The 14,525-nt window shown below is 42.3% G+C and overlaps 2 protein-coding genes across 17 annotated transcripts; one reads left to right on the top strand and one right to left on the bottom strand.

Moving 5' to 3' along the window:
* Positions 1 to 1,470: 1,470 nt before the first annotated feature.
* Positions 1,471 to 5,755, bottom strand: LOC109771515 (CBBY-like protein). 3 transcript variants are annotated; one of them, XM_020330209.4, is made up of 11 exons: positions 5,416 to 5,755; positions 4,627 to 4,676; positions 4,265 to 4,328; positions 3,997 to 4,045; positions 3,736 to 3,804; positions 3,155 to 3,216; positions 2,643 to 2,723; positions 2,329 to 2,483; positions 2,153 to 2,234; positions 1,928 to 2,071; positions 1,471 to 1,853 (listed from the first exon to the last, which is right to left on the bottom strand). In XM_020330209.4, the coding sequence occupies exons 1-11, from the start codon at positions 5,646 to 5,648 to the stop codon at positions 1,751 to 1,753; spliced, it is 1,092 nt and encodes a 363-aa protein (XP_020185798.1). In that variant the 5' UTR covers positions 5,649 to 5,755; the 3' UTR covers positions 1,471 to 1,750. The 3 variants fall into 3 exon arrangements, with proteins under 3 accessions (XP_020185798.1, XP_020185799.1, XP_020185800.1); XM_020330210.4 differs by having other exon boundaries at positions 4,616 to 4,676; positions 5,416 to 5,730; XM_020330211.4 differs by having other exon boundaries at positions 4,631 to 4,676; positions 5,416 to 5,730.
* Positions 5,756 to 5,996: 241 nt separating this feature from the next.
* On the top strand, positions 5,997 to 13,841 carry LOC109771516 (uncharacterized). Of its 14 annotated transcripts, XR_012183930.1 has the most exons (9): positions 6,019 to 6,407; positions 7,194 to 7,450; positions 8,434 to 8,516; positions 9,141 to 9,268; positions 9,814 to 9,878; positions 10,250 to 10,289; positions 10,573 to 10,647; positions 12,625 to 12,742; positions 12,810 to 13,841. XR_012183930.1 is itself a non-coding variant. In XM_073499641.1 (8 exons), exons 5-8 carry the CDS (start codon positions 10,284 to 10,286, stop codon positions 12,836 to 12,838), a joined length of 228 nt encoding a protein of 75 aa, XP_073355742.1. In that variant the 5' UTR covers positions 6,016 to 6,407; positions 7,194 to 7,450; positions 8,434 to 8,516; positions 9,814 to 9,878; positions 10,250 to 10,283; the 3' UTR covers positions 12,839 to 13,841. The 14 variants fall into 14 exon arrangements, 1 of the variants encoding a protein (XP_073355742.1); XR_012183931.1 differs by lacking the exon at positions 12,625 to 12,742 and having other exon boundaries at positions 5,997 to 6,407; XM_073499641.1 differs by lacking the exon at positions 9,141 to 9,268 and having other exon boundaries at positions 6,016 to 6,407.
* The last annotated feature ends 684 nt before the right edge of the window (positions 13,842 to 14,525 follow it).

Raw genomic sequence — 14,525 nt, 5'->3', positions numbered from 1 at the left:
CATCGCTAAGATTAAACAATATGTTGCTTTGGACGAAAATATGTATCATTGGTACATAAGTAGAATTCTGGTAGAAGTAAAATTTGGTGTGTTTTGTCTATGAGAACGTGTCTGAAGGGAAGGCACATGGGTCGATAACATCAATATCAAAGATTTGGAGGAGCGCTAACAAATACTCCTATATGTTAGTTGAATGTATGATTCATACTACTATCAATGATTATTAGGTGTATAGGTAGTAGATGCTTTATTTATAAGAGCCTATTTGTATCTAGTATCTTATTTGCAAACGAGTTTATATACGTCGATAATGATGCTCCTATTGTAATGCATTTTGTGGCTAGTCAAGAAAATGAACCCCGTGGGATATGATTCTCATTGCGCTGTATTGTATGTCAATTATGTATCTCTCTCCATTTACCGTGCTGCTTGCAATTTCCTAGTGCCTCGCATGCCCACGAGTAGATGATATTCCATTTTGCACAAGAATATGTATCATGTGTTATACATATGGAATCTATGTAAAAGCTTAGCTCCGTGTCTTTTGGCTTGGAGAGTGTGTTTGAGGAAAAGAAAAATGTGTCAAGAAAATCGATACCATATATGAGAAGGAGCACTGAAAAATATTTATATATTAGTGGCATGTATGGTTCGTACTGTGAACGACAATTTGGTGTACGAGGGGAGTAAAACCGCAGCAAGTGATACTAGCTCCACTGCTCAAGTGTATTCTCTTTTGTTAGCAGGCATCAAGGTAATTTATGTGACAGACACATGCATAGCACAAATAAAAGATAGTATAGATAGAAGTTCATTTTGATTGGGCCAGCACACTCTTCTTAAATATGATTTTTTTGGTACCATACTCTTATAACTTGGATACCCCTATTGGATAAAGGCACGTTATGATTTACTCCCTCCGTCCCATAATATAAGAGCGTTTTTGACACTACACTAGTGTCAAAAACGCTCTTATATTATGGGACGGAGGGAGTGTAGTGTCAAAAACGCTCTTATATTATGGGACGGAGGGAGTAGCATGCAACCTGCTAACCCATGCAATTACGAATAAACAAGTCTTCTTCAATATGTACAAGTCCTAGGGGGATATGAATCACAACCGGATAGAATGGATGATGAAGTTTCAGTCTCAAAGAAAGAAGGTCGCCCTTGTTTGCGGGAGCCTCATCTCATACTGCATGGCGTCCATGGCACTGCAGACAACGTTTCTTGTACAGAAATGATACTTGATCGCCATATCAGTCTCGTGTTCACGAGGTTTGATGGTGATGTATACTTCCCAATGCCTTCAATGTCTACAAGCAATGAAACAGCCCAAGGCGAATGGCAATATAGTATACAACGAAATGCTAAGGCTGACGACATAGACCAACAATGCCAGAGGAGGAACTCCGTATAAATATACAGGGAAGATCCAGATCCTCTGCTATCGTGATGCAATAAGTAAGGTAGATGGCAAGGACTCAGTCAGATGTATATATGAAGGCATAGAACAAACTCGTTCGAGTAACAGTACAAATGTTCAATACTTCACGGGTACAATAACAACAAAAAAACAACAACAAAGCAGCTAGTGCTTATTGTAACTTTCTGCCGCAAGCTCGGCATTATGTAAAGCCTCGTTTTGCTAGCTCGGGTTTAAATCAAGCCGCGTTTCGATCATCACGAAGTCGGTCGGTTACAAACTGATGGCAGGGAACTCACATCCAATGCCTAGTTTACAAAGGTACTAGGACCACCTCTTGCTAAGTAGTTTTGATACTGTTAGGTCCGTATCACCGAATCCATCCATGACGGCCTTCGCGGAGTGAAATTCTGCTCTAGCAGTTAGGCTGGGAAGGGCAGACAGAAGTAAGATAACAAGCAACATAATTCAGTACTGACTACTGAAGATGAAATCAGTCACCTGCTTCGGACAACTATGCACGGCATGCCAATGCGCTCAGCTGCGATGACGCTGGGTTGGCTACCCGCTACAAGGATGCAGTTTTGTACATCGCATCCCACATATTCGGCCCCAGCTCGCAGCGTGGCTATTATCTTCGCGGAACTGAGTCGTGATTGAACAGTGAATTCCAGATATATTACTCCAGTGCAAGAAAATAATGCTTAATCCGCGGATAGTATTAACCTTTTAGATGCTGTGTTAATGTCAACGCTGAGTTTTAGAAGTGATGCAACCTCTTCTGCTATCCTCTGTTTCTCTGCAGAAGCTGTCACAACCCAGCATATGGAAATAAGTTTGCATGGCACTAGCGCTGCTAACTAGAAACAAGAATGCAATTGCTCTAATTAGTAAATGCTCACCAGCCTTTTGTACTTCCTTGGTAAGTTGTTCATCCAAACTGGAGGCAACTCCTTCACCAAGAACAAGCTGCCCATAAAGGCTTCTTTCAACCTCCTCTTTTCCAACAATGTTTAGTTTTGACGTTCTCTCAGGGCCTAACTTTTCAACTATTGATCTGCAGTGCGAAAAGAAATCCACAAACAGTGTTTACTGGATATCATTACCATGAACACAGTGCCAAGCTTACTTTGAAACAAATGCAAGTGTTGACATGGAAAACAATTCTCCCCAAAAAAGAGATATAACAAAAGAGCAAGTAAACATTACACCAAACCTTGAAATCTTCTCTCCATTTCTGCCATACGTTGCCAATATGGCTACAGGCACACCCTCACTAAGTGCATCATCGATGAACCTTCAAATTATTTTCATACACAATATCAGACATCAGGTAACTTAACGTCAAGGAAAGAGTCATTCATAGAGCAAACACAAGGCACATAAAAGAGACAATAACTGCACAAATGAATACATAACATAGTAGTAGGGACAGAAATTATTTATTGACATTAAAGCATGCTGAATGGGTAAGAACATGCAGAAACTTTTGAGTATATGTGTTATGACTACGATCCCTTATTGCATATAACAGCAAACCCCTCACACACGATGCAATTTATTTATCCAATGACGGAATTTTGCAAGGCGGAAAAAGAGCTCATGGCTTCTTACAGTTAATTTGTGATATCCTGAAAGTGCTCATCAATCATAACTCAAACTCTCTTGGAACTCTTTCTCTAGAAGGGTTTGCAACAAATATAGATACACAGGAAACAGTAAACATACTTCTCAACTCCAGGACGCAGTGGTAAGTCATCAGAAGCAGAGAGCTTCTCCAAAGCTTTCAACTATGAGAAGAATAAACCGATTAGCCTTTTAGTCTGATGTGTAAAACTAAACTCATAAATTGGTTCAAAATCAAACTGTAAATTAGATCATGAAAGGACAGAAACCCTTTAGCCATTTCGGTCTCGGGTGTAAAATTAAACTCATATATATTCAAGAATCGTAAATTAGAAAGAAAACATAACACGGAGTGCATTGAACAGGAAATAAGTACTTTAACCCTGTTTTAAGGGTATTATATAAATCCAGTGCCTCCTGGAGTCCCAGTTGTAACATGTAAATATCTGTTTGCTACCCACCTTCCTTAGCAGAACTAAGGATAATATTCCCATGACAATGATGATATTGACTGAATACAGTTAGTTCTAAACATGAAACGAGGTGAATCACATTTGCAAATTTTAGTGCGAATCAAGATAGTAGCCTATGATCAAAATTTTAATACCAGGCTGGTGATATTTCTAGATGATAATGCATAGAGTAAAGCTGCTAAAGAATGGTTGGTAAAAGTATATATCTACCTTCTCACGAAGAACACTTTTTGTAAATGACCCTTTCTCACTAGTTGGCAGAGATGTAGGCCAGCCAATCTGCATCAAATTGGGAGAAAGGTGGAGATGAGTATGCATTTATTTCCAATGTTTCCATCCATCAGAAAATGTAATTAGTCAGGTCCACAATACTATGTTACAATATGAACAGTTATGTTGTACAGGAGAAATAAATAAATAAATAGTCCTATTTAACCAAGTAGGGAAGTTGGGAGAAGAAACAGAGGGTACCCTGTCAAAGAACAGCACCAGCATCCTTTCCTCGTCACCACTAGATTTCCTAGAAAACTATGAAGGTTTAGGAAAATAAATAAAAATATGGATAAAATGGGGACAAATTCACATGCAGCCTAGTCCAAACATGTTTATAAAGGAGTGGATAATAATCACTAGAAGCCACAGAATGGAACAAATAGAAGAGGGAAATATTAAAATTAGTGATGTCAATGGTCAACCTGTGATACTCAGGTTCTATGAGGCTGAAGAATTCAATACGCACCTCACTAAATCAGCATATATTGGCTCTGTCCAATTCGCACAATCCAAGCCAAGATTTTGAAATGCTGATGGAAAAAAATGTTGGATAGCGTTAAAACAAGATGGCCAGTAAGAACGACACAAACTTGCCCTTGCAAGATTTCTATTGTGTTAAACTCCTAGTCATACAGGTTTGATTCTACAGAGAACAGTTTTTGAGTAGGCAAATACTGCACGCTAATGCTGCCACATTGTCTACTCATTTCATGTTTTCCACTTAAATGTTGGCATGGCATAGGCTAGAGAAAATGAAGTATCAAACAAATTGAATAGTACTACTTGGTAAGGGCGTAAAGCAAAGATGTATATTTACATTGTCCGCACCTACATTGAAAGCTTGGCGGTAGCCGAAGCGGTAGACATCTGCAAGAACTCTGGAAGAAGATAGAAACACAGTATTCAATCAAAAAGCACAAAAGGGACATACAGATTACCAGTACACGTCAGGTAACAACAAACAAGTTATTACTACATGGCACGATAATAGCAAAAGTCAGTACTGGAATACAGCCAAAGTTAGTACCGGAATACCACAAACTGTTTAGCTGCCATGAATAGGTGAACCCTACAGGCAACACATTTCCTCAGCAGAATAAAGCTAATGCGAAATTGCTAGTATGTGCATAAAGAATGAAACATGGCGCATTTTAAATCGATGTAATACCGCAATCACAGTAACAAGATACGTCGTCGACTTCTAGCCTCAGGAGAACTTGTAACTCCTGCATTTCTCTACATTTACAGAGTAGCTCTACCCCATGATTCCTACTTTATCCCTGTAGCCAGATGACTAGATGGGTAACAGCAACCTCTGCAGCTACAGCAGTACCAGAAACTAGCCATGTGTCCAGAAACTAGTCTTCAATGGGGATAATTCCTGCATTTTTCTACATTTACAGAGCAGTTCTATCCCATAATTCCTGCTCTGTCCCTGTAGCCAGATGACTAGATGAGTAACAGCAATATCTGCAGCTACAGAAACTGAATCAATATGTAGCAAACTGTACTAATCTGTGATACAGAAGCAGAGCAGGTTACACTTTTTGGGGATCCAAGGAGTGTTAGAATCCAAGAGCCAATCAGCAAAAAGGCAGGATTTTGGGGGGTCCTGACCCTTCCACTTCGAGAAGCACGGCGAGCCCCGGCTCGGCGGAGCCTCCCGATGGCGGGGAGGAGCACCGGAGTGGCATCGGCCGGAGACGGCGGGCTGAGCTCGGGGAGGCGGCCGCGCGGAGAGGGAGCCGGGTGGCGCTGGAGGAGGCGTGGAAGGAGGAAGGGGTCTTCCCGGGGTCCGTCGGGGGCGACGCCCGGAGCATGAGGCATCGGGCGGCGGCGGCGGCGGCCATGGCGGCGGAGGTGCGAGGCGAGGCGAGCTACCTGACGTGGAGATATTTGTTCGGTCGGACACTGGACTCGTGGACCCAACGTCAAGTGGAAGATATGCTCCAACTGAATTCCATTTCCTTTTTTTCCTTCTTCTTAGAGATATATGGTCAAATAGTTTGAAATGTGCTCAAATTTCGAATACAAAAGCTAATTTTATTTGTGTTTCCAAATTTTCAGATAACAGGCTCTACATCACAGCTAACCGAAGACAATTAAACACTACAAGAGCGAGTAACCGCGATGTCCACGTTCCTTTTTACTGTGCCAGCGATAGAAAAAAAAACATGAGACGGGTACATAACAGATCGAAAGCACTTGGCAAGACCTAGCCCGGGCTCTCGGCGCGACCCCCATCTCTTGACGCCGCCGCCGCCGCCGCCTCCTCTCCTCGCCCTCGATTCTCCTCGCGCCGCCACCGTCGTTCTGCCTCCGCGTCTGCTCCGAGCCCCTCCTCTTCCCCGTGCCGCCGGCCTCCTCCTTTGCGTATCTCCTCGCCGGTCGTCGCTGCAAGTCTGCGCCTCCCCACGGCCCAGACAGCAAGGCGGGCGGGCGGCGCCGCGAGGTCTCGTCCCGAGGAAGCCGCAGTAGGACGAGCACAATCCGACGAGGTCGATGAGGTCGTCGGCGCCTCCTCCGCTCCGGGATCGAACGGGCTGGTGGACAGCTGCGCGGCTCTACGCCCTCCTCGACCGAGGGCCGCCGCCGTCAACATTGTGCAGGTAGCTCCTTTCCTTTCTCTTCCCTTGTATCTCTCTCCCTTTGTCTCTTCTTCTCTGGCCATGAACATCTCTGAACGTCTGCCTTGCCTTGGTTCTGGCTAGTGCTTAATTTGTTTTTCACGTATTCATGACTGAAGAAGCCTCCGTACTCATGTATCTGATTTTGTGTTCTGGACTCTGGTCCTTTCTCTGTCATTCATTTTGAACATGTATATGAAGTACTAGCTAGATGTATTAATAGATATATGTTGGACCTATGATTTTGTATTACCTGGATGGAAATTCTTCAGCATGTGTCACTCGTCAGATATTGCTAATGCAGCATGTGGATGGCAAACCTTTATCTGATCTTGCCAATCATCAAATATTTCAGAGTTCCCTGGCTAGTTGTTGCAGTCACAGAAAATGCTTTATGTTAGGGCTGAACTGAAGTTCATTCTTTGCTGCCATGTGTCACTGAAACTTAGCAGCAACCATGGAGCAAGCTGCTCAATTGAACTCATTATATGCATTTGCTAGGCCTCATCTTGTAGGACCTGCGTGAAGAAACAGTACCTGAAAGAAACATGCCAATTTGACTATGTATGTGTCCTCTTATTTATTTATTTAGTGTCTCAACTGTTCGTACATCCTTGAAGATGTATGTATTGTTCTTGACTATTGTATGTTCCCTTCCTTAGTTAAACTGAATATCAATGCAAAAAAAAAAAGTTAAAATGAATATATAGGCATGATTTTTGAAAATTCTGTCCTGACCGAACTCTATGCGTGTACAATATTACACAGGTGCGGTTGTAGTGGCCGGGCAAGACGAAGAGAAGCTGCAGCGGCCAGCTGCAGGGTGGCCTCGCCGGAAGAGAGCGCCGATGGCCATGGACGACACGGAGCCCTCTTCTTCGCCAGCACTAGCGGCGTCAGGGGCGGTGAAGGCCAGCAGCTGCGGACGCCGTACGACCATGGCCCGGCACAGGCAGCCATCTCCGGCCATGTCACGCCCAGCCCTGCAACATCACGTCGGCGGGGCATCGAGTTCAATGGCGATGGCAAGACGATCACAACCCTTCCTTCCTCCATTCCTTGCGTTTTAGTTTCTTTAGTTTATTAGTTTGCCTCGGTTTGGGGGAACTCCTATTCCTTTGGGCTCAGTTCACCTGTACTTCACATACGTACATAGATTGAACAGAGGGAGAAAGAGAGCAATTTTGCTAGAGACACACACATTGATATTTCAGCCAATCAATTATACGTGTATTATTGGTGGATTGCACCGTGAATAAAAACCTGATGGTCATGTTCAACATCAATCAAGAATTTAATTGAAGGCAGGGTACACACATTGATGGAAATGGATGCCTTTTTTCCTTTTCTTTCAGCTGTAACATATTCCCATCCGATGGATTTGGTTTTACTTCACTTGCATGCAAAGCCAGTAATTTGGTTTCAGAGAGATACCCAGTGAGTCAATTTTACCTGTGACTACACTAGGGCTCTGTTCTGTTCTACTACTCCCTTCGTACCAAAATATAAGACGTGAAATACAGTTTTAATTCAACTGCAAAAATGTCTTATATTTTGGTACAGAGGTAGTACTATGTTTCAGTTTTATGTTTCCAGTTATCTTATGTTGTTCACTATGAGAGAGGAGATTCAGGACCATGGTCCACCCGCTCTTTAATCCATTTCTTCCTGGATGGTGGAGATTGGGGCTTAATGCTTTGAATTTTTAAGTGCACATTTACACAAGTTACGAGGTGCCTGATGGTGTTGAAGTGTGCGCTAAGCTTTGTTCAGCTAATGAAAATCCAAATTATGGAGGATGTGATGATAGAGGTAGCGAAGAACACGACAAATAAAATAAATTCTTGCCGCCTTTGATACTCACATGATTACTTCCAAAATCCTATCCTAGCAAAGACCCGCCATATTTTACAGTCACCAATAAATGGCCATAGTGTTTCTCAATTCTTTTAGTGCCCGCCATCTGTTTGACGGTTTGCTCACCTCGCTTCCGTTTTGCTTACTGCAGATTGTCTCAAGGTTGAAGCTGGAGTCCAACTCTGAGATCCAGGGGAGCGACTAGCTCGTGGTCGTGGTGTCTAATTGCTGCAGGTATAGTCATCCTCCCCATCTCTCTTCTCATGCACATCTTCCTGATCATCATGTCTCTGAATCCCACATGTATGTTCTCTCTTCATTCACTATTCTTATAGGATTATTCGACAAGGAATCTCTTTTTCTCAAATATCCATAGTTCACAGGGACTGGTGATTGGTTAGCAAAACATTTGAACAATTTAACTGATCCTCATGATTGTAAACTGCATTATACAGAGCACCCTAACAAGTTTATATACGCCATCATTGAAGAGAATGTGATCAGCGAAGGAGTTTCCTTTAATTAAAATAAATTGGAATATAACTTTGATTTAGTAATAATATGCTCTTCATGATTTACTGTCATATGGCTTACAGCCTGAGGGCAGTGAGCACTTTAGGTTTCAAGGCCACTCTTAAGTTATTGCTGCCCTCGCCTAAAAAAATGCCCACATCCCAGATAGGTCAGTATTATTCAATTTCCACATGCTTCAACATGTACAGTGCACAGTTACTTAAAGAAGCAAACCCTTAGCTCAGTCTTACCTTTTGCTGTCAAATGTAGGAACTCCAAGCTAACTCATCTAACTTTCATGTAATTATTTTACGCGCATCTATTTGATTTCTTCTTTTTGTTTAGGGAAAGTTTTAAGGATCACTACTTCTGGATGCTTAATTGATGTTTTTTGTGTGGCAACCAAACGAGAGAGGATCCAATATCTATTACCTACATAGGAGACCAGATGGATCATATTTCACCATCTTCATGTATTTTGCTTCAAGCTCACTGTTATTTTGATTCAAGATATTTTCTCATTGTGATGGAAGATAGAAAAGGATGGTTGTAGAAAGACAATTATGTAACCTGGATAGTCTTTTTTGTCTTTGTTTGCATTGAAGCAATAATGTTCAATAGCAGATAGAGCTTGCAGTCAAGATACCACACAAATAGAATTCAGTTTTACTTAAAGGAGCTTGCCAACCTAATTTCGTTCTAGCCGTAGTTTCACACAGTGCAGATTTTGATTTGGTTTGCTTGAATGAGATTTGTAATTGTGATTTTTGTATTCACTATTCTATAGCATTGTCCTTTATCTTCGATCTAAGGAAAGCTCCATTTTCTGGTTTTTTTGGTTAACATAACTTCTCTGTTCTTATTTCTTCCATTTAGTGACCTGAATGTTTTTAATGAGATGATACATGTTCTTTTAGTCTTCTTGGTTAACTGAACTTCTCTTTTCTTTATGCTTGGCCACAATAATATTTGCCCATACTGACTTATTATTGCAAATGCTTTGTGCATGAACGAGCAGAAGCTGCATTGCATTCTATTGTGGGAGAACAAGAAGGAACTGGAGACAAAATTGGAAGACAACAGGTCTGTCCTCTGAATTTTTTTATTTGTACCAAATCTTAATAATTTGATATGTGTAAATGTTATGTCTTGGTCTAAACGCCAGTTGCATGTTGATATATAGCAGCGTTGTTTATTTTATACATTTGATTTCTCTTGTCATTTCAAATTTTCTATACTGAGTCCACCATCTTCCCAGCGTCAGTGAAAACCTACAGAGCTTTTATAATGTTCTGTGCCAATTTTATTTTAGAATTATACTTCCTTTCATGTTTGATGTTCGATGCTTAATTAGCATCTACTGCTCATGATTTGGACCTAATCGCTCTATTGTTTACCATCTCCTTCATATATGCGCGCATCGCTGTCCTCGCCTGTTTGTCCTTCCACCTCAGTCCAACCACTACTATGCTCTGCTTGTAGGCTACCATGGAGGTAATCCTCCCTCCATTAAGCCAAGGTGTTCTTTTCTTTTCTGGATGTGTTGCTGCCATGCTTACTGCTCGTGTATGTTGTATGTTAGCAAGTGGTTGTTATGTGAGTACCAAATTTCTGGTTGTTCATCGATTGCTGGTCTTGTTCATGTTTCTGTGCTCCGCCCATCATCGTGTGTTTGTGTGTTGTTCTTGGATTCCTACCTATATCGGTTCATTCACACTCATCAGGTGTTTTTATGTCTCCTTCATATGATGACCTGGATTTTTGTTTCTTTTCTCAGAAATTGCACCGGTCAGTTGATCATCGAGTTTGGTTCGCCGTTTCATCTGCTCAGTGTGTTGTCTCTGCAGTCCAGGTACGATTTTCAGCACCATTCTTGGCACTTCAGTTGGTTCTGCTTGCATTTCGTTTCTATGTTTCTGTTGTATGAAGTTTTGAGCAAGATTGTGGTGTGTTCTGGTATGAAGATTAATGTGAAATCAGATATGTTGTGTTGTGCACCATAAACTCAAGTGAACTTAATTGTGCTCCTTGCTGTCATTTGATATGCACTAATCCAGACAGGAACAACAAACACCATGCCAATTTTAGAACTGGTCCAGCAAATAGGCTGTTAGATGGATTGAACACCTACAGTGCTCAGATCAGATGTTCACGGTTATGATGTCGGTGTGAAGATAGGAAAGAGTAGCATAAAAAGGGTATGGATAAGGTTGTTTCTCACAACTAACGGTCTACTCTTCGCCCGAGGAAATCGCACTATTCTAATCCTGCACAAAGGCGATGATGGAAGAATAGTTTGCCACACTTAAACTAGCAGCTGTGTCAGTGCCATGCTTTTATAACAAAAATTTACAGTGTTGACAACTGCGTCAGACTCTGGTGAAAATAAAAATGATGCTTCTTTTGCTGAATGTCTGCAATTTTCTGAACTAAATCTAGGAATTTACCGAAAAAGGCTTTCGCCCCGCTTTATAGATAAATCAAACCACCATAGCCAGATGGTACAACAAGGTTCACCCACACACGCAAACAAAGTCACACAACACACAGTACAAAATGTTTTGCTGAGGGCACAGCTCAACAAGCCCTGGAAATAAACAAATAAGGCGGGTCAACCGCTAGGAATTTGACAATGTACCTTTTGTATTTTTCAGTGAGGAATTGAGTGTTGTCTTCATGACTAATGGTGAAGCAGTGACATTCAAAGTTTCACAGCCATCTGTGAAAGCATCAATGGCAACCACTGAGTGTTCAACTAAATCTGCAAGTTTCAACAGGCTTTACAGGGCATAACCTACAAACATGTGCACTCCCTTCTTCTTTGCCTGAATAATGTCGTACCAAGAGAGAGGCGTTTTGGGGCAGCAGTATTGAAGATTATATTTTTTTATGAACACAGGTGGATTAATTTTTTTATGTGTCATTTCCGTGCCTAAATTATCCGCTGCCACCAAATAGATTGCATAGCAATATATTCTATGTAGTCTTGGTACTGGGTTGTATATATGCTCTATATAGGCAATTATTAATCCAGATACACCCTTGGTCATCTGAAAGCTCACTCTGCCCCCTACGTCTGCTTGTGTTCATATTGTTGTACTTAGTTTTATGCAATAACACAACATAGTACAAACAGGGAAGTGAAAAGGGCGCATCCCACCTGACACTGCTTAGCTTCCTCTCAGGAGGCGCTACCGGGTGGCGCCCCAAGAACTAAAGAACTGGATGCTAAGGGTAAATGGCTTGCAGTAATCTGATTGGTAAAAATAAATAACTTTAATTTAGTAACTGGACCTTGTGCATACTGTATGTTTCATACAAAAAGTAAGTGAGAATTATGCAGTCCTAAGTATAAGAAAGCAAGGTTGGTCTACAAGTCGTATGGAGACAGAGGGTGTACCCTTAACAGTGAGAGAGAAAATAGTAACATTAGAAACAATACAGAGGAGCTAGGCCATACCATAGCCCTCTCCATGATGTATGCATACTCCCCTGAGCATCCAGGAAAAGTAGAACTCAGGTCCTTTTTCTCTGAATATATGAAACTGAAGTCTAAACATTTAGGCTTTCTCAATGTTGGCCTGGGGGTGTTGGGGGTTTGGCATCGTCCTCGAAGTGAAGGCGCAGCGACCTTGACTCCTTGAGTCGATCGCAACCTCAAGTGCTTTGCCATATACTCATCTTGATTAGTTGTTCCCCTACTTGTAATGACATCTTCTGTTCTCAACTAATGGTTCTGAGTCATTAACATATGATAATTTCATATGATTCAGTCAGCAAAATCGATTTTGCCTACTGAACTATGCTAATGATGGCATACATGACCCAGTGTACCAGACACATGCCAATGTGCATAATAACCAAGCTGAGATTAGGGACCCAACCAGTCACCTTAATGTGCATAGAAAAGATTGAAGGGCGCTGCCGTAGGAGGAAATCGACCCGAGGTCAGCCTCCCTCCCCTGTATGTTCTTGCCTGTGCATTTACATGTGACTTCCTTTGGTGGTGCGCAGCTGCTGGTGGGCCGAGCGCGATGTGCTGACTCTGCCCCGATGCTCAGGGACTGGACCAGTAGTGCTTGCATGGCATGGCTAGCATGGAAAATGAGGTGTCATTTTATGTCATCATCTTATTTTATTTTTCTGTCTTGCTCAGTAAAGCTTGCTTTTGTTAATTAGGCCAAAGCTTCCATCCCCTTTATAGAAGAAAACAAATAACTTGAGAATGAATGTGTGTGAACCCGTGTCAAAATGCATAAGACGCATCGAGGCGCTCCAGCAATACAAGTGCGCACACAGGTTCAAAACATGCCTGGAACCTTTATGATATCTTTACTTAACACATTAACTGGACTGTTATTTCACAGATAGCAAACTATTTGTTTTCTTTGTTATTCTTGTAAGATATTATTTTCTTTGCTATGCATTCCTCATGATTATTTTGTCTTCAATAAATCCAGCGCTAGGTTCTTCAAACTACAGCGTTCCTGAATAGTACAGTATGTGCATCACTTCCCTTAGAGTCCTTTGTTCTTAACAAATCTTACATATATTTTCTGATCTCATTTATGAGGAATTTTTAATATACGGACACATTTCTTACCGAGGATGTTCTAAAATCAAATTGTCACGGACGATCATTCTCATACTACTTTGAGGTTCACTACACAGAGAAGTACCTCCAGGAGTGCATTAACCTAGAACATGATGCATTGCCAATCAAGCTTGCAGACGGCAAGGTCTCCGTCATGTCTCGCCATCACAGGAAATGACAAGAGGACCACCATCACAACGAACTGGTCAGTTCCGTCATCACAAACATACATGAGGGTGACATCTGGGCCTTCTACTTCAGACGCAAGATAAGGCGTATCGTCAACGATCGCGCCTATCGCTTATAAATATAATCCATGTATATCGTGCTCTTGTATATTGAACCTTCTACCTCTGTCCCTTGCTTTACTTCTGATCATCTAGACATCAACATGGTACCTATGTGTTCGTATGTGTTCATCACCGTCATTAATATCCTCCCTTTCGCTCCTACAGCCGATACATTATAATTTGTTACTGATGGCCAATCATTACTGTCAAGCTTATGTGTGTAACAGGTACGATGGCCTATTTAGTAGCGCACCATGACACCTCAGGAGGCGCCAGCCGGTGGCGCCCCAGCCACTAGTTTCAATTATTGGGGCTACTTTTTGGCTCTAAACGCTGATACGATGCAAATTTGGCGAGGAAAAAAGGGGCACCGCAACTTCGTATTGGCAGAGAGAGAAACATTATCATCCATGAGAAACATATCCCAAATGCTAGCGCTCCAGCCGTCGATCTGACTGTGAAATCGTGCCAAATGGAGGGTGAGACGATGGTTTTTGTCCTCTTTCGTTTGTATCACATTTCTCCAGCTCGACTGCTTCTCCACAGCGCGCGATCAACCGCCGCCTCTATCAGAATCGGGTGACTTGCCGGCAACCGAGTGGGAGAGCAACAGCGTCGGTGCGACACCATGCAGGGGAGCGACAACGAGAAGGCCGAGCATGGAGGAGTCGAAAAGGTAAGGAGGGCAGGCTTACGCGCACTTGCACGAGGTGGCGGGGCAAGCTACTGGGGGAAGGAAGGGATGGAGACGGGAGGCTTCCGGCGTGCGGAAGGGAGGTGCGGGAGGCTACCGGCGGTCAGGGTAGGCCAAATTTTGTCCTCAATCCGCGCTCGCCTCGGTGCTAG

This window comes from Aegilops tauschii, chromosome 5 (assembly GCF_002575655.3).
Source record: "Aegilops tauschii subsp. strangulata cultivar AL8/78 chromosome 5, Aet v6.0, whole genome shotgun sequence".
Taxonomy (NCBI): Eukaryota; Viridiplantae; Streptophyta; class Magnoliopsida; order Poales; family Poaceae; genus Aegilops; species Aegilops tauschii.
Note: the sequence above shows the minus strand (reverse complement) of the source record. Positions and strands in the feature narration are given on the sequence as shown.